General features: G+C 37.2%; 1 protein-coding gene across 1 annotated transcript; it reads right to left on the bottom strand.

The window, feature by feature from the left end:
* Nucleotides 1–11807: 11807 nt before the first annotated feature.
* LOC139743405 (uncharacterized) lies at nt 11808–20145 on the bottom strand. The gene is made up of 6 exons (XM_071653890.1): nt 20044–20145; nt 18062–18172; nt 16769–16842; nt 16095–16238; nt 15136–15214; nt 11808–13659 (listed from the first exon to the last, which is right to left on the bottom strand). The coding sequence occupies exons 1-6, from the start codon at nt 20143–20145 to the stop codon at nt 13552–13554; spliced, it is 618 nt and encodes a 205-aa protein (XP_071509991.1). The 3' UTR covers nt 11808–13551.
* Between the last annotated feature and the right edge of the window lie 297 nt (nt 20146–20442).

Raw genomic sequence — 20442 nt, 5'->3', positions numbered from 1 at the left:
CCATGAAAACAACTGGAACTTGTTCGTTACACTTACAGGATAAATGAATGACCATTGCCAGACGTTTTAAGTGGTGGGGGTAGCCGCCAGACGCTCTTAAAGGCCCAACTCCAGCTAGGCTAGCCTAGCTGAAAAAGTAACCTCATGAAAACCACTAGAACTTGTTCGTTACACTTACAGGATAAATGAATGACCATTGCCAGACGTTTTAAGTGGTGGGGGGTAGCCGCCAGACGCCCTCAAAGACCCAATTTTTTCCAGCTAGGCTAGCCTAGCTGAAAAAGTAACCTAATGTAACCCACTGGAACTTGTTCGTTACACTTACAGGATAAATGAATGACCATTGCCAGACGTTTTAAGTGGTGGGGGGTAGCCGCCAGACGCCCTTAAAGACCAAACATTTTCCAGCTAGGCTTGCCTAGCTGAACAAGTAACCTTGTGAAACCCGCTGGAATTTGTTCTTTACACTTACAGGATATATGCATGACCGTTGCCAGACGTTTTAAATGGTGGTGGGGGGGGGGGGAGGGGCGGGGGTAGCCGCCAGACGCCCTCAAAGACTCAATTTTACCAGCTAGACTAGCCTATATATAGCTGGAAAAATAATCTCCTGAAACCCACTGGAACTTGTTCTTGTGATACACTCAAAGGATAATTGAATGATTGTTTCCAGACAATAGCCGCCAGACGCCCCAAAGACCAAACTCTTACCAGCTAGGCTAGCCTAGCTGAAAATTAGGAAAGTAACCCCATGAAACCCACTGGAACTTGTTCTTACACTTACAGAATAAATGCATGACCGTTGCCAGACGCTTTAAGTGGTGGGGCGTAGCCCCCAGACGCTCTCAAAGACCCAATTTTACCAGCTATAAGGTTTACATATTTCAGAAATGATAGCAGTGTAATTCCATGCATAACAATACCGCTTGCTTGCGAGTTCACCTGTCTATAATCTATGCATGCCTTATTCTTTTGTTCTGCTTCCTTGAGCCCCAACTCATGCATTCTTATGGTGACTCTCCCATGTCATCATCCTTGTTCATTGCAATTTGTTCTATTTTTTGAAAATGTTCTTATTCTTCATCCCAATTATTACAAATTCTGAAACTCTGTCCTCAGTATAACTAATTCATAGTTGTACAAATGTAAAAATCTGGGAATCACCCCGAGGTCTCCTTTAACGGGGGAGTTTCTTGAGCGCACAGGGAAACATGCTTTGAAATATCAATAGGGCAAGTGTTGAGACGAAATACTGTAGAAATATGAGAAATATACAGTGCTGTGGTTTTGGTAGAAGAAATAGGGTATCTGTATTTGTCCTCAGTGATAACAAAAAAACTTATTTGGAAAGAATAATAGACATCAAAAAAGAATTGCCCAATCAAACATGTCGGGATTTTTCTCAAACATCAGTGTTCTCATTTTCTTTGCAGAGTAAAACATAAATAAAAAAACAAAAAACAACAACAACAACAACAAAAAAACAGGGCCGGGTACAGTATCCGGATGGAAATTGCTGGGATGGGCGTAAACCCGCGGGTATTATAACATAATGACGTGAAAAAAAGAACAAGACCAAAAACTACTTTCTTTCTGTGCCCTGGGGAGAAATATTCATCAATTGCATTTTGGAAATGTTGAAAATCACAACTTTTGATGAAATTGTCAGTATCTCTTATATGAAGGTTTTTTTATGATTAAGTTTCTTTCCTCTATAACCATGATAAAACAAACCCCTGATGATTAAAACAAAAGACAATCAAAACTTGGCAAATGAGCTCTTTGGACATTAGCAAAAGGGAATACATTAACAGTTTTTGCAAACGCTTTATACAATTGTCTAATACTCCATCAAGCTCATAAAAAATACAATTGTACTGCAACAAGAAATCCATTCAGTAAGACTCGTCCTCGGTGTACATAGCTTAAAATGCCAACTTTTAAAAAATAATTCCCCAGCTCTTAAATTTACTTTAAAAAGGGGGAAGTAAAGCTCAACACCGTTGACCTATGACTTTTTAGGTACCGTATCACCTTACGGTTGAGGAGATGGGTAAAGAAAATTATTAACGAAATAAAACTTATAGGAACATGCTTCACATGACCTCACCGTTTTCTTCTCTTAAGAAAGAAACGAAATCTGATTGTTCAAGAGTGTTTTTGAACATAGTACATTGCAAAAGCAGAAAAAAAATCAGTGTTTTTAAGAAACATAAGTTACAACAACAAGGAATTCCTGTCGTGTCTAGTATTGCACGTTTTTGGTTTGGAGGGTTTTGGATGCGAATATTTCAAGACAAGTTTATGCTCCGGCACTTCAATGAACTTAAATGTAAAGTAATGATCAACCTCTCTTGCCAATAAACTCAACATTTGCTGTTCTTCAGTAAAGCATATGACAGAAACATATGAGAAACATATCTAAAGTTCATATGAATAAGCTCACAGCAACAACAAAAATATTATGTTATCTATAAACTAATACTATATGTACTTAGTTTCGAGGGATTAAGATGCAAAATGTTATGACAAAAGCCCCTACGTGGCTACCAGCAATTAAACATCCTTCAACTTCTTTAGCAAATGAGCTAATGTGTATCATCTTCTTGTTGAGAAGACGAAGATGAGTAATGATAAAATAACCAAACTATCAACTTTCCTTAACATGTTTTACATGAAATCATCATTGCCTTCTCGTAACGAAATTGAAAAAAAAAACAGAACATCTGAAATTGTTAAAAATCGCTTCTTGATAAGATGAAAGCAAAGAAAACTTAGTGTTTGTAACTACTATGACACGTGTCTACAGATCTGTCATGCTCATAAGAAACGTAACTCACAGGAATATAATTTTATACAGTAAGTACTTGGTTTGGAGGACATTTAGATGCCAACTTTTCAAGAATAGTACACCAGCACTGACATTAATTACTGATGAAAAAAAAGGAATGCTCAGCTTCTTTATCCAATTAGCTCATAGGTAATTCCTTGTAGTTGAAAAAAAAAACGAGTATCACATAAAGATATATACTTCCCGTAACATGTAGGCCTATCACAGGTCATGATCTCCACATTTGCTCCTCTTAACTTAAAAGAAATAAATATATATTTAAATTTGTTTTAAATGACCTTTAGAAAATATGAAGAAAAAAAATCTGTGTCTGCAAAGGCTTGACACGTGTCTAATACTGGGTCACGCTCATATTAAACGTAGCTCACAGGAACAAGGAATTCACGTGTGTATAAAATAATACTGCAGAGAGGGTGCAAAGTTGAACCCTTTATTGAGGGTGCGAAAATGTTCCCATGGGTACATCTTTCCACCCACACTAAGTGGGGCTAGATTGCACCTCTTCTTGAGGGTGCATCTTTCCACCCACACTAAGTGGTGCTAAGTTGCACCTTTCTTGAGGGTGCGATCTTGCACCCTTTACCTTTCGGCGCACCTTTGCACCCCGTGTAGCCTTTACATCTTGGTGCAACTTTACATCCTTTCGTGAGGGTGCAAAGAAACACCCAAAGTTCCAAGATTGTGCCTTGTTTTGAGGGTGTAATCTTGGAACTTTGGGTGCTACTTTGTACCCGCAAGAAAGGGTGAAAGTTACACCCTCGGGAGCAACTTTGCCCCCTTGAAAAAGGCGCAACCTCGTACCTTTAGGTGCAACTTTATGCCCGAAGGATGCAAGAATGTACCCTCTCTTGAGGGTGCATTCTTGTGCCTTATTGGTATGATGTTGCACCTATGTGGTACTTATTTGCTCCATGACCGCTGCAAAATTGCTCCTTTAAAGGAGCAAGTCAGTGTCACTGCCTGCTCCTTTATAGGGACAATATTGCCCATCATCTCAAGGTGCAACTTAGCATCACATAATCGGGTACGATTTAGTTCCTTAACTACTCTAAACCTTGAATAGTGCGAACTGATGTAAGCCTATTTGCTCAGTATATAACTTATGTTGTTGTTGCACTCTGCAAAGTAAATAGGATTAGTGTAACTTGGATCTTGTTAATCATGAAATGTGTGTGCGTGTGGAATTTGTGAGTTGTGAAAATGTTAATGTAAAAGTTAACTTAGTTGTGTTTGAATAATATACTGAAACCAAAAATTTACCCAATTACCTTTTCAATAAGGTGGGCACTATATCTATCAAACAGTTAACCTTCTCGGCAAGAGTATACATTTGCATGAAGGAAGAGGTGAAAATATGATATGCAGTTGCCTGGATACGTTTTATTCAAAACGTTCTTGAATGCGTACTTATTCACATAATCTATAAGAATAACATATGCTTCTTACCAGTACTCAAAGCCTCTAAAACAAGATCATGCTTCTTACACTTCTAAAGTATACACCATATCTTAAAAACAAAATGTAAGAGGATTTAAGAAGCTATTTGTATACATGATATGCATTCAAACGAATCCATATTTCTATCTAAAATCTAAAACGTGTCTTGCAAAATGGGAATTTGTTTTATAATGACGATGCCAATTGTCTTAAAGTCCTTATCACGACATGTCTTGGAGTTCACGCTTATTGAAAACATGAGATTCTTGGCACGTAGATTACAACTATGGTTTAAAGAGTTAACTGAGATACGCATACCGTATACGGGCATTTCGATGAAAACATTTAAATACAAGGTACTGTAAATAATATGAAAATCAAACTTGATACCAGCCCTTATCGGCAACCAATACAGACTATGGAGGACTGCAGTTATAATTGTGTTCAGATATTGTTTTGGGTGATACACGCATGCCGACTGATTTGGGATCAATTCGAGTCCCCCTCGAGCTGAGATTCCGGAACTGCAATGAGCAAACCATCATTATGCATAACAAAGTGACTGAGAATAATGCATGCACCAGTTTCTGTTTCGTTGTTCTATACACAGAAAGTTGTTTCGTTTTCCAATCCTGTGCAGGCACACAGAGATTTACAGAATTCAATCATCTTTGGCTATAACGCCATGGTCGCGTGCAAAATGAATGCAGCTTATCTAACTTAACCTGTCTGAATAGGGGATTACAGTATATTCAATTTATACATTATTAATCGGATGATAGAACCTGTCAAAGAGAAAATTGCAGATATCATATACCATTGTCAAATTCACTTTCTGTTCTATACATAGTATCAATGGAATGTTATGAACCACTTCAGCATTACCAATCATTATCATAATTATTTCCCTGAAACGGCTGCATTTGTATGAGCGGGAAGAGTTTGGCATCATCCATAGCAAGAGTCGTGACTACAAAACTAAATAGGGCCTACATGTATTATACCAGGTTTTAGTACACTTTGAATCATGCCCCCCCCCCCAAAAAAAAAAAAACCAACAACAACAACAACAACTCAGTGAAATGTTGTACAATGTATGCCCTACTTCCATTAACCTATGATCTTTGACCTTTGAATACATGGCCCGCATTTTTTCAACGAATAGGCATTTGGATGCAACGTGGGTATTATATAAAAGAAAAAATGTTTTAGGAAAATACATTTAACCACTTCAGAAATAATTATGGAACAAATAGCAAAATATTGACACGTTCACTTCTTCCGTAATGACATGACAGAAGACTTTCCTCACCGAATCGTTCTGCCGTAATTCATGAGCAAGTCATGGATATATAATTAGTTCGATTAAAAATATACATTGAGTCATTGCAAAAGCATTGAATGAAAAGTATGCTTCAGAACTACATCATTGTCATTCTATAACACTAATAATATAGAGCTATTGGTCCGCCATATTGCCTAACAGGTCGCTGTCCTCCTACCACGTTTGTTTAGCAAATAAGGCACAGAATTTAATTTTGCACTTGTTGCCAAAGACTCTAATCTTCTTTACCGCTATTCTCAGGCATGTATGCTGGTGCTGTATGAATTAGAAACGGAAGCTTACAAATATTCACCATCTAAAAAAGGCAAAAGCGAAGTGATGTCTCGTCCACGTATCGACTTTGTGATTACACTTCTACTTCTACGTGGATACTCAGCAACGTCCAAAACTGGATATATTACGCCGAGGTGTAACTTGAGTGCATGTGAAGTCGGTGGTGCATAATATGTACAAGTGCAAGTAAAAAACCATCCCTTGGAGCTAGTTGGATGAGATGAGTGCCCTGAAGACGTCCACGGATGGAGCTGTGATGACGTCTACCGGCAAATCATTCCACAGCCTTACAGCTGTAGGCATGAAAGAGTATTTAAACACATCTTTGGTAGAGTATGTTGTTAGAGGCTGAAATCTAGCTGGATGATAACTTCTCAATCTCGTGTTGGACATTGGAGAGAGATAGTTGTCTTTATTGATTGCAATGAGGTTGTGTGATATCTTGTAGAGCATGATTTTGATGGCGTTTTCTCTTCTGGATTGGAGCAGAGCCCATTGTAGTGAATCAAGTATTGCAGTTACACTTTCAGTATGTTGGTATATGTTCTTCACAAATCTGGCAGCTCTTCTCTGTATGGCTTCGATCTGGTTGATGGAGGTCTGATGGTATGGGTTCCATACAGTTGAGCAGTACTCCAGCTGTGGTCGTACTAGAGAAACATAAGCCTGTTCTTTTAAGTGTGGGTGACATCGTTTGAGATTTCTTTTAATGAGACCAAGCATCCGATTTGCTTTCAAAGTGATGTTATTTATATGAGTTTTCCATGTGAGCTTTGAGGTGAATGTTAGACCCAAGTAAGGGTATTCAGTCACAGATGAGAGTTGTTCCACACCAAGATGGTAGTCAAAGCCAACATTGTTGCGTCGGTGAGAGATCTGCATTACATGGCACTTATCTGTATTAAATTTCATCTGCCATTTAGCTGACCAAGAGTCCAGCATATCAAGATCTTTCTGGAGAGCTCTGCAGTCCTCAGCATTGTCTATTACCCGATACATTAGACAATCGTCGGCAAAGAGACGTATTGGGGATGAAACAGAATCTGTTATGTCATTAATGAAAGTGAGAAATAATAAGGGTCCGAGTACGGTTCCCTGCGGGACACCTGAGATGACATCTGTCCACTCGGAGGCTTCACCGTCAACCACAACACGTTGGGATCTTTTGGTAAGGAAGTTTTCAAGCCACTTCCAGAGAGGGCCACGTATTCCATAGTGATGTAACTTTAAGAGTAATCTTTGGTGTGGGACGCGATCAAACGCTTTTGAAAAGTCTAAAAAGATTGAATCCACTTGTTTTTTGTCATTCAGGGCTTTGGTAAAATCATGAGCTGTGATGATGAGTTGAGACTCACAGGAGTGTCCGGGACGAAAACCATGCTGGCTGTCAATAAGGACATTGTGTTTATCGTAATGGTCCATCACTTGGCTAAAGATGATGTGCTCAAGGATCTTGCATGGTATCGATGTTAAAGAGACTGGACGATAATTGGACGCTACACTGCGATCACCCTTCTTGAAAATAGGGGCTATGTTGGCAATCCGCCAGTCATGGGGTACCTCACCGGTGTTGAGAGACTGCTGGAAGATGAAAGTTAGCAGTGGCGCTATTTCTTCTGCCATCTCTTTAAGTATTCTAGCTGGAACTAGATCTGGGCCTGTGGCTTTGGTGATGTTCAGACCTTTCAGCAACTTGCAGACACCATCGGTAGATATTTGTATCTCTTCAATACTAGGAAGTGGAGTATCACCCATCGAAGGTAAATTGCTCATGTTTTCAGTAGTAAACATAGATTTGAATTGATCGTTGAGGATGCCTGCTTTCCCTCTGCTGTCTGTTACTGTTTGATTTTCCTGTATCAATAGTGGTATGCCAGTGTTGTCTTGTCTCTTGGCTTTGATATAACGCCAAAAATTCTTCTTATACTTGTCATCGGGGTCTGTAAGCATACGGTTAGTGTAAGACCAATATGCAGCCCGAATCTTCTTTTGAACGTTCTTCCTGTATGATTTGAAGTTACCCCAGTCTTCATTGGAGTTGGAAGATTTTGCTTTCCGATACATTCTTGCCTTTTTCCTAATCATTCGTTTAATAGATGGAGATATCCATGGTTGGCCAGCATGAGACCTTGAGAACTTTGACGGAATATTTTTGTTCATTGACTGCAGAATGAAGTTTTTAAGTACTTCCCAGTTCTCATGTACAGATCGATCCAGAGCAGTACTGAGGAAATTGTCCTGGAAAGAGAGTATGTCAGATCTTATTCCTCCCATATTTCCCTTGCTGTAGACAAATATTTTCCTCGGAGTTTTCTTACAAATGGTTGGCTTCAAATGGATGTCAGTTAAAACCGCATCATGATCGCTTATGCCGTCTACAACTTTGATGTCTGTAACGGAATTGGGGTGTGTTGTCAAAACCAAGTCCAGAATGTTGCTAGCGCGGTCTCTTGTTCTCGTAGGTTCAGACACAACTTGCTCTAGGTTGTGCTCACTGCAGATATCCAAGAGATCTCGACATCTAGTAGCTTCAGTAGCATATGGTTTAGCAGTGTTGTTTGTCCAGTTAATATCTCCCAGGTTGAAGTCGCCGGTGATAAAAGTTATCGCTGACTTGTACCTTGATTCAATTTCGGCTAATGAAGCATCAAGTGCTCTTAAACTCTCAGGGTTCGAGCCAGGGGGACGATAAAAAGACCCGAGGACAAATGGTTTAGATCCTTGGATGGTAATATGGATCCATAACAGCTCAGCATACAGAGATTTTCAAATGGCATAGACCTAGTTCATTGACTTTTTGACTGTTGACGTAGTCGGACTTCACCATTATCAACACTTGACAGCAATCATTAGATGATCTGAGGAGTGAATTTGGTGGTCATATAGCTCAAAAGTGTGGAAAGTTATTGAAAGAACACCAGAATACTATGTCGACAGTGTTTATCAGGTGAGATACAAACATAGAACAAGTTCCAGTGGGTTCAGGAGGTTACTTTTCCAGCCAGGGCTATAGTCTAGCTGGTAAAATTGGGTCTTTGAGGGCATCTGGCGGCTACCCCCCTCCCCCCCCCCCCCCACTTCTTAAAACGTCTGGCAACGGCCATGCATATATCCTGTATTAAAGTGTAAATAACAAGTTCCAGTGGGTTTCATTAGGTTATATTTTCAGCTAGGCTAGCCTAGCTGGAAAAAGTTGGGTCTTTGAGGGCGTCTGGCGGCTACCCCCCACCACTTAAAACGTCTGGCAATGGTCATGCATTTATCCTGTAAGTTTAACGAACAAGTTCCAGTGGGTTTCATTAGGTTACTTTTTCAGCTAGGCTAGCCTAGCTGGAAAAATTTGGGTCTTTGAGGGCGTCTGGCGGCTACCCCCCACCACTTAAAACGTCTGGCAATGGTCATTCATTTATCCTGTAAGTGTAACGAACAAGTTCCAGTGGGTTTCATGAGGTTACTTTTTCAGCTAGGCTAGCCTAGCTGGAAAAATTTGGGTCTTTAAGGGCGTCTGGCGGCTACCCCCCACCACTTAAAACGTCTGGCGATGGTCATTCATTTATCCTGTAAGTGTAACGAACAAGTTCCAGTGGTTTTCATGAGGTTACTTTTTCAGCTAGGCTAGCCTAGCTGGAGTTGGGCCTTTAAGAGCGTCTGGCGGCTACCCCCCACCACTTAAAACGTCTGGCAATGGTCATTCATTTATCCTGTAAGTGTAACGAACAAGTTCCAGTTGTTTTCATGGGGTTACTTTTCCAGCTAGGCTAGCCTAATTTTGGGGGGTCCTTTTTTTGGCCCTCCTGGCCACACCCACCACCGATGACCAGCCAGACGTGCATTTCCACACTTAGGGGCATATGTAGTAAATCGCTATATACATAAAAATTGGTAACCTTTTCAGCTAGGCTGACCCCCGCTGGCTCCCGGACTATATATGTGCGTGTAAAAATTCTACATTCAAATGCATATTAGTCAGGTTCTAAACTTGAAATGGAAGATAACACATTTCTAGTTTGAAAGGTACTTATCAACCATTACTTATTTCGGTAAAAAAATAAAAATCGTGATTTTTGACATTCTTTCAAATTTTGTGCTAAAAAAGGCATTTTTCGGCAAAAACGCGCTTGACATCCGGCCGTACGCTAAACTTGAGTATTTTAGCAAGACTTTCAGCTGGAAAACTTAGCATTAACAAATTTTGCCGTCCAAAGTTAAAAAAATCGTCTTGGCTGGCCTACTATATAGTGTAGTCAAGAAATTTCGCGTGCGTTTTAATTTCGCGAATCTTGGCGCTCGCGAAATTCGCGAACTTAAAATGCATGCGAACATTCCTCGTTTTACAGTATGTTGACATTTCTTCACTTTCATGTACAATATGTGCATAATGTTTTTGATTACGTTGAGACGGGGGAAAATTTGTATAAAGAAAGAATTTGAACTTGAGTTAGAGAGGGTATGTAATTAAAAAAATAATATGTTGTGTGTATTTGTAAGACGAACAAAGTGCAGGTTTGTTTGTTTGTTTTATTTTCCTTCCAACATTTTCATACATAAATTTATACATAAATCAAGATTCTTTTCAGTAACATCACATGCAAATGAATCAGTATGCAGACTACAATATAAATCACTCGAAGAAGGAAAATATATGTGTAAACAATTCCATCAACAATATATACATAGTATTATCAAATTTCCAAATAATTACCTGAGAAATTATGCAGAAGAAGGACTGCCACTACAAGCAGATTCTTGAGATTCTTGAACGCGTGGCAGCCCACAAAACCTAACTACATAATATACATACATTTGTATTTCATTTACCACAATGAGGAAATACTACTGAACAAGTAGTCTAACAAAAGCATTATCATGGAAACTTTTTTCGTTTATTTGTATCAATACCAGGCATTTCATCACGTATTACTTCAGACACATAATTGTGTAGGTTTTTTCCCTTGTTTTGTTTCAGAATCCTTTATCTCAGTTATTTGAATTCGAAACAGTTAAATACCAATATAATCCATTAAGAATTATAGGATTGTAGTTAGCCTACCTGTAACATTCCCCTGTAAAGCACAAATCACAATAAATGATATTATGTATAAAAGAAAATAAAGCGAAAACAAAGCTCAGAATGCAGGAAATTGATTTTTTTTTCTGGGAAAGCATACTCTAAATGAAATGTATATATATATATATATATATATATATATATATATATACATATACATACATACATATGTGTATATATATATATATATATATATATATATATATATGTATATATATATATTTATATATACGTCTGTGTGTTCATAATTTAGTGTACGTAGGTGTGGCATTATATGGGAGACATTATATTGTATATCTAATAACACTGTTTGACTGGTTTAAGACACATTTTGGTGTGATTTTATGTCAGAATTGTCTGGGGCAATTTATTCTTTGATATGGTCCCATGTTTCAGTTTCTTCCTTGCTTTTTCTTCTTAAACAAAGTTAAAACAACAGCAACAACATGTTTGGAAAGTTTGATCACAATCCGTGTTAAGTCCATTTTTGTCATTTTGAGATATTTGAGATAGATCTGCTAAAAAAGAGAAAATAAATGGAAAATCATAACTTCAAGGGTATGCTATTTATTGCGCAAGTAAGGTATAATTGGAAATAGGGGTTGTTTCATGATGGGCTAACATGTTTAAAATGGCACCTTTTTAAGGGATTGTATAGTCTTGGTTGAAACATAACTTCAGATTTTTTAACATTTTTTTTTGTTGAGAAAATGAGGAACCTCTTATGAAATGTGAAAGAGCATGTAATTCCAAGAGGAACTCAATGTTTATTTGATACAAATTGTTTTGAAATGGCAGAGCGATCCTATTAAAAGGTGGGACCCACCTTTTAGTACGATTGCTTTGCTTTTACTGTGTTTTTGGATACCTCTGCCATTTCAAAACCGATTTCCATTAAACCAACTTCAATTTCCTTTTACAGTTGTATGGTTTTAAACATTTCATAAAGTAGTTTGGTTTCTACTCAAAAAGTTAATTGCCCAGTTCTCATTGCCACCAATACTAATCATCTGTTTAACCCATTTGCGATCAAATTGTTTATAGTGAGTTTCACGTTTATCCTAGTTTTTACTACCTTTTGAAAGTTATTAGCCTTACATCTTTCTCAGTACAATTCTCAGAACATTAGATGTTGTGTCTCTTGTGAACTAGAACATATCTCAAATGTTGGAATCGAGCTTCGGCATCCTGTTAGATCATTGAACAATCTGAAATATTAGCGAGATGACCTACACATAAACACATAGATTAACATGTCTATTCATATATTCAAAGACAAAAATTTACACCACGTTTTCAAGAATGACAGAAACAATACAAGATTAATGAGATATGATATGATTATATTCATTTTGAGTTCTTCCGTTGCTTTCTCTGATTCTTTCTTCAAAATTTTCTTTTTGACTGAGTCATTGATCTATCCCCCCCCCCCCATTTAAACAGGTTGCCTTATCAGTATCCAAGTATTGTATTTCCCGAGGCTTTGCATACTTAGGACATCTACGACGGTATTACACGTCACTATAACAAACCACGATGTTTTCCAAATTGCCATACTTCTAATTAACAGAATACAAGTCATTCTGCATCCGTAATTTATCAAGATGTCACGTCGAACGCCTTTATAGGGAGGTTGTTCCGCTTTGTCACTTTAATAATGTTTTCCAGAGATATTGGGGAGACTGTAATCAGCCATCTCGTAATTAAGTCATGTGCACATTTCGGAAAATGACCTTTTTATTTTCTCTGTCGGTTGGTCACTTCACTCGTAAGAAATATACAGTACAAAGCAACGGTTACAGCATAAGGTTACCCGACGTAACAATAATTGTGGAATTCATGTTCAAACAAAGAATGATTTTGCATAGACCGGGAAAGGCATCGCAATCAACAGTCGGAGAAGCATGAATTTCATATGCGTTGTGTGCAGTGACAAACTATTTCCATGATCACTAAATAATATAGGGTTTAATCAACACTTTGTTGCCATGCGTGTGGTTGCTGTCCGTGGATGTGCTGGCAAGCACTTGAATAATACATGAATAATCAATCACAGATGTTTATCTCATGGATAAACCAACGTGCCTCTTGTTTGATTAGTCCTAATGAAATGTAAAAATGTACGATTTTGGGAAAGCAGCTTCTTTTAATGAAGGGGTACGTAACTGTCAAATCACCCTCTCCCTTCCGCTGGCAAAATGAGCATGTATGATCGCGATTATATACGTGGGAGTGTGTGTGTGTGTGTGTGTGTGTGTGTGTGTGTTTGTGTGTGTTTGAGAAAGAGAGAGGGACGGTTAGTGTACTTGTTTGTGTTTGAGTAAGTGTATGTGTACTAATGTGTATTTGCACAAAACTGAGATCATATCCTAAAAGCAGTTGAAAATGGGCAACCACAGGCACTATATAGAGTAGAAACTCATCCTGGAAATTCTACTGTAATTGGTGTTAAATTTTTGATCTCAATACAAGATATTTACCTCCGAAGATTCCGGAGGTAAATATTGAGATAAAAAATTTGACACCAATTTCAACTGCAGGTACCATGGAGAGGCGATTTATTGCCATTGGTGCTAGTTAAACAAGGCCATGAATATCATCGTCCATCTGCGAGAGACATCTCCACGCAACCGCCATTACCACTGCAAGAGCGATCCACAGTCCGGCGTTCAGCCACACGGCGATCTAAATGAAAAAAAAAAAATATATATATATATGTATATATATATATATATTATTATCATTATATGAATTGTCATTGTCGACCCTGGGAAGACGAATGTATTCGTCGAAAATTTGGTCTGAATAGATAGCACTGTAAGATGGACTGTCAAAATGCATTACCACTCTACTTCGTCATCTTATATACATATATATATTATATGAAGGGGTCGGTGCAATATAGTGCTAACCCACACTTTTGTCAAAATTGAGTTACATGCATTTTCAAAATTCTTATCCTTCACTCTAACCTCCGTGAAAATATCTTATTTGAATTCAACCAATAAGATGGTAAAAATGTATGCATTCATGTTTTATTAATGAACAATGTATGGACTTTCCAAACATTCAACAGCGATTATCTCAAAATGACTATTGTGTGGGTTAGCACTATATTGCACCGACCCCTTCATATATATATATATATATATATATATATATATATATACATATATATATATATATATAGTTGAGACAATGTAGATAACAGAAGATGTCGCATGAAACCGGCAGAGTTGTGAAGCTTTCGACCGTGGTCTTCCTCAGCTTTAATATCTGCTAAGCAGACGTTTGAGTTGCCTGGATGTCTTGTGGCTGTATATATATATATATATATTAGGGCACTAGAGGGCAAACTTCCCCATTCTAGTACCTAATATTCCTGAGTTCCGTTTCATGAACACAATGAAGCCTTCACATTAAAGTCTTTAGATATCATAATGTAGCTATGTAGAGAAGTAAAATCCATTTCCCATTGGTGTGTCTTATGAGTGAAAAGTCTCTCTCAAGACTTTCATAAAACGGACTGGTAGGAAGTTGCCCTTACCTTTGTCATAAATTTAAACATTTTTAGTATGAGATTATTTTCGGCCAATGTAATGATGAACTGATGTAATGCCAATTTCACAGTCACTTTTTGATCACACTAGATTTTTCCCTTTTTGTTCGACTGTAAAGGTTATTTATTACGAATTACTTCTATTCCATGTGTTCTAGGTTTATGCAATTTCTAAATGAGAGCAGATTTTAAACGCTTGCAGTGCAATACAATGCCTCCAAATGGAAAAGTAAATAAGCAAAAGTTTGATATTTCTGTCATTTTAGCTTAATTCAGGAAAAAATCATTCATCAAACTAAATTTTCTCAAATTGTAACAATCAAAGTTGATTAACGTGGTTCATTAATGTCAGAAACACCCCAAAAATGGAAAAGGTTTGCCTTTTACAAACGTATACGGCAGAGACAGGACAACACCCCCCCCCCCGATTTTATGAAAATTGAGATGGTCATGATCATTCGAGAAGATTTAATCTTGCCTTTCCGACGATACCGCCAACAACACTTATAAACAAGGTCAAATCATTTGTTGATTTTGTTTCACACTCTAAGAGAAATTAATAGAGTTCTGAAACGTTTTGTATTTCTAAAAGGCGCCCATACCTGTGTGGTGAACAAGTAGTCATAGAAGTGCGACCCGTTGTAGTTACCCCAGCCAACAAATCCTTGCCAACTAGCGCAGCTAGACATTAGAGACATTGAGAGTGAGAGATTTATCTTAGTCTTTAGTGTGAATAGTACTTACACTAAAAGGTAAATGATTGCCACTCCCAAGGCAGAGAGGGAATGCAACCAGTGGTAGGGAGTTGGGGCTGAACACACACACACACACACACACACACACACACACACACACACATATATATATATATATATATATATATATATAATTATATATATAATTTATTTAGAAGGAAATAAAACAAATAAAACAAATAAATGAACTATTCATTCAACAAATAGAAAAGAAATCGAAAAATGAAACACGAAAACCATGACATTTAGACGGTTCCACTCCGAGATTCTTTTCATCAACTGGGCATATGGGGGGGGGGGGGGGAGGGGGCATTGACCCCATACCAAACCATGAGCATTACCCCCTCCTCCGTTGTCGCACCACCTAACCCTTAAAAAGATCTATAAAAAACACAAAAAAAGATACAAAGAATACACACACACACAAAATAAAACTGACAGTAGCGCAGTAAAAAATTTATAAATAAGCTAACAAACAGTAATAGGCACATTGGTTTTAAGAGGACGTTTTATATGTAGCAGTGATACTTAAAGCAAATCTTCATAACCTCCTTGGCCATATTGTCATGTTGAGCCATCATCACGCACGGGTCTATTTAGGGGTCGGACTTTGATTTTCCATTTATTTCTGTTTTAGTATTCTTATGTTGTTGTTTTTTTACTTTGAAATTCAAATTACATGATTATATTTGTGTAAACAACGTATTCACAACATCGTTCGCAGAAGGTCAAATGCATTCATTGGAGCTGAATTGAGTCACTGGATTTCATGTTTCTCCATTTCTTAAATACATTTATATTCTTACCTCCAGAAAGTATAGAATCCGCTATTCTCCAGTCCATCACAAAGCCGCTTGAAACCCAACGAGACGACAATGGCCGAGGCAGCGACGAGGAGCCCGGTGATAGCAAAGACCGAGAGGGCCACGAGCGGCATGAGGGATTTTTTCCTATTGACACACACACTTACATACTTATATCCTATATAAGCATACATGTGTATGTATACATTATACAAACATATTACATGCATTGCATACTAATGATATTCAGATTGAAAGACTTTCGTGGTCCATATATATATATATGTATATGCATATATTATATACAATATATTGTCGGCCCCTGATACCAATTTTATCCATGTACTGTACTAGTATGTTTACATATCATTGATTAAAATGACAGCATAAAAAACAACATGAAGAGAAAGATTAAGCGTTACATTTTCGTATGAAACTCAATTTATGTGCTTGTTAAATTGCAAGTTAATCCACACCTAATCGAACAAAACGCGTTTACTACAGGTGTATGATATAATTTTGCTATTTTGGGCACAACACCTCCGTGACTCATTTCATTTGTTCATCACAACACATGTTGCTTACAACAGTTATTTTACATGTTAGTTGATGATGTGAACTAAGAGTGTAAATTTATCTCGGCTGTGAAACTTAACATTGACAACCAATATACTTACGGCACAACTGTCTTTCGTATGAACCTGATAGTCAACAGGACCATGGCCAACACTGCCATTCCAGCTGTAACATACTGCAAAATAGTTTCACAAGAGTTACACTTACTAGTACTGCAAATGTTTAGTTTCAATAACCACATGTCGGATTTCACAAAGGTAGTATCAGAGTACTGATGTAGTCCACCGATTATGCGAAATCTTCATCGCGTACAAGTGCTTGAAACATTACAATCGCCAACATACACATAATAATGAACTTTCGCAGCTTTACATGCGCGCAATAATTTCATACATCTTTTATGAACAGTTATTAATTTGATTTGTGAATTAAGCTTTCTCTGGTAGTGAAGATTAATTTGCTCAAGATTCATGGTACATGTAATACGAATTCTCTCTCTCTCTCTCTCTCTCTCTCCTCCTTTATATCTTATGTTTCGAAAATTGTATTTTTATTTTTATTCAACATGTTTGGAAAAATATCAAAATTGAACGAAATTTTAGAGTCAAGTCACGCATTTCATTCTGTTTTAATTTCATTATTGCTTTTTGTCCGTAGCATCACACTATAATGAAAATATGAAGAGTTTGTTTGCAAAAACCGATAAGTCCATTTTTGAAGATTTTGAAGTACGGTCTCTGTCATAAAGTACAAAATAATACCTTTTAACTGATATATATTGGTCACTACATGAAAAGGTACATTTTTGAAGTTATGGTCAAAAGAAGCAACAATTTTCTTATTATTTTCTTTATTTTTCTTGACCTTTACTCGCAAACATCTCCATTTGGCAAATATGGACTTATCGGTTTTTGCGAACAAACTCTTCATATCTAGAAATTGAACATTCAGAACATGTTGTTGTTTTTGTATTGCGTGAAAGAAGGATTAAGAGGACATTCCGACAGAAACTGGAAGAAAACTTTTTGAAAACGTTCCAGCTATTATGGCTATGTATATCACTATATAGGTATTAACACAATATGATTTAGAGGAATGGTTGTGTCATCGTTTGTAAATGAATTGTGTCATTAAAATCATATTTTATCAACTTCCATTTCTATACAGTTAATTTCACATTCCTTTCAAATATATATATTTATATATATATATATATATATATATATATATATATATATATATTTGGATACGTATTATCTGTGCCATACATTGTGAAAGTGTCAAGTACTTCTATTATATTATCCGTTTATCAGACAGTCCCACAGCAAGCCTTGTTCTTTCAAAAGTCTGGCAGGAGTGTCTGGGAAGACGACTGGTATATTGGTTGTACTCACATTCAATGCCATGACAAACTTGCAGTTGCTGACGTCATTTGCCGTAAAAATAAAGAAGAACGTATCAGTAGGGATGGTCGGGAAAAGTGGGCAATCCCCATCGAAGTCGCGCTGTCGAGGAGCAAAACATTAGAGTTATATGAACTGCGATTCTGATTTTAATTTCAGTGATTTTCAGCTTCTATATGATCATCTTCATCTCCTAATGTAACATTACATGAGTTTCAATGTGAATAGTTCAAAAACTGTGTATCAGATAACACTGACATTGAAATGAAGAATTGCTGAATAGTGTACAATTTTGTTAGAGGTAATTCAAAAGTGAAAGCATAAATCGTTTCATAAAATGTAAGACATATTTGTAATACCTAGTATGCACTTTGCATACTGTTTCTATTGTGCTTGGTTGACGTTGTTTGGTAAATCGAACTGTAAATGCCCTTGTGATTTAGAATAATGAGCAAAGTCGAATAAGAAGTTCTTGAACGTTAGTATAATGATTTAATGAATTAAAATACGCAGGACAAATAGAACGCATCATTAACCATATGGCATCACTTTTGTTGAAGGTGTTTCATTGAGATAGAAAGAACAGATAAGACCAATATTATGTATCTCTCTCTGTTCCAAGTCAATTGGTCGTCCTTCACGTAATTGAGATTAGTTAGAGAGTTGTGGTTGAGCTAAGGAAAGTCAGCTGTGAAGGTATACCATTGTTGTCATCATTGTTTGGATCCTTCAGCCAGTACAGATAATCTTTTTTTTTTGTTCTTTTTTTTTTGTTAAAAGCATACAATAAAATCCTCGTAGGATTTATGTTTCTCTAGAGAGCATGACGATTAGAGTTTGCCTTTTCTTTTCGTTCGCTGCGGATACAAAGCAATATGACCTGATAACACGTGATAATGATGCAAGTGTTGTAACAAATCACCAACCTAATGAAGTTAGCGGACATTATCATGTTTCTTTTGATGTGAACTTTTGGCAAATTGGTATTTTTTCTACCGTTCAGACTCTAGACTTCTTAATGAGTTTAGATAATAAATTTACGTCAAACTTCATTAAAGAAAACCTACCATAGGGACTGTAAGAAAACTAGTAATCAAAGAAACACAAGTTTAATGTGTGTGTGTGTGTGTGTGCGTGTGTGTGTGTGTTTGTGTGCGTGTGTGTGTGTTTTTAAAGGAAATCGGTTTTGAAGTTATCATGCAGCCTGGTCTTTAGCACATAGGGTGTTTAAACGCAATGCATTCATTTAAAATACCATAATAGTATCATCATGCACAAATAAAAAGCGTGTCGTATATCCTTACATTTTAGTTCTTGAAATTTGGACGTGAGGAAGTTGCAATAACCAATCTTTTCACAGATTTCTGGCCTATATGAGTCATATTTCCCGAATTCCCTTTTCGGTTTTCCTCTGCCTTTATGTTGTTGCCTGTATGGCGAGGCCTACCATTAAGACGATTAATCACATAATAATCATTAACCCTCTGCATACCACTTTGATTTGCTAGCCATAGGATTGTGTGCGAAACTTGTGCACATTTACCTGGTATGGCTTGGTATGGTATGGTATGGTATTTATTTCCATATAAAAACAATAAAAACGGGTGGATTTCCCATATTCAGCGTTGCCAACGTGGCAACGCTGTTCTGCCATGGGGTCCACATACAATGAATACAATATACAGTTTAATGGACACGTACAAAATGAAACCAACGTTTATATAAACATGCAGGTGGAAACACATTTAGTAAAATGGGAGAGAGAAAAAAAAAACGGATAATGGAAAAATCTTAAAGGCAATTGGATAAAACAATGAACAAATGAAAACATGTTTAAATATAAAGTGGAGTGTCTGGAAATAAATCCTCAGTCATATCTATGCAGGAAAAGAAAAAACAGATTGCTTGAGATTCATACTATTCTCACAGAAAGGATTAAAGACTCTTATTTGTCCTGTGTCCAATGTACTTGCCATGAGAAGAGTGACGGTGATAGCAACCGTCAGGGAAGCGCCAAAGGCTGCGAGTAGCAACAGGTTCTCTATCAGCAGGGTCACGCAGCTACACAACGCCATGTTGAAGAAATTGTACAGTCCACAGATAATCTCTTAATTAGCCACGATGATCTATGAAAGGGAGGCGCGATACGTTATACATGGAGAGTAGTGTGAACCTCAATAGTCATGTGTTAATGTTCATGCAGAACGCTATATCAAACTATGTACCGCCGAACGAAGGCCATAAGGCATCTACGTCAGTATTCATATTTTGCAAATTTAAATAGTGCTTTGGACCTTGGCCTAAGTCTACATGCTATTTTTGCGTTCTCTCTTCTGATTTTATGACCTTCTTACCCCTGTATCTGATACCAT

This window comes from Diadema antillarum, unplaced genomic scaffold (genome assembly GCF_040938485.1).
Source record: "Diadema antillarum isolate AM-2024a unplaced genomic scaffold, OU_Dant_1.0 seq00001076_RagTag, whole genome shotgun sequence".
Taxonomy (NCBI): domain Eukaryota; kingdom Metazoa; phylum Echinodermata; class Echinoidea; order Diadematoida; family Diadematidae; genus Diadema; species Diadema antillarum.
Note: the sequence above shows the minus strand (reverse complement) of the source record. Positions and strands in the feature narration are given on the sequence as shown.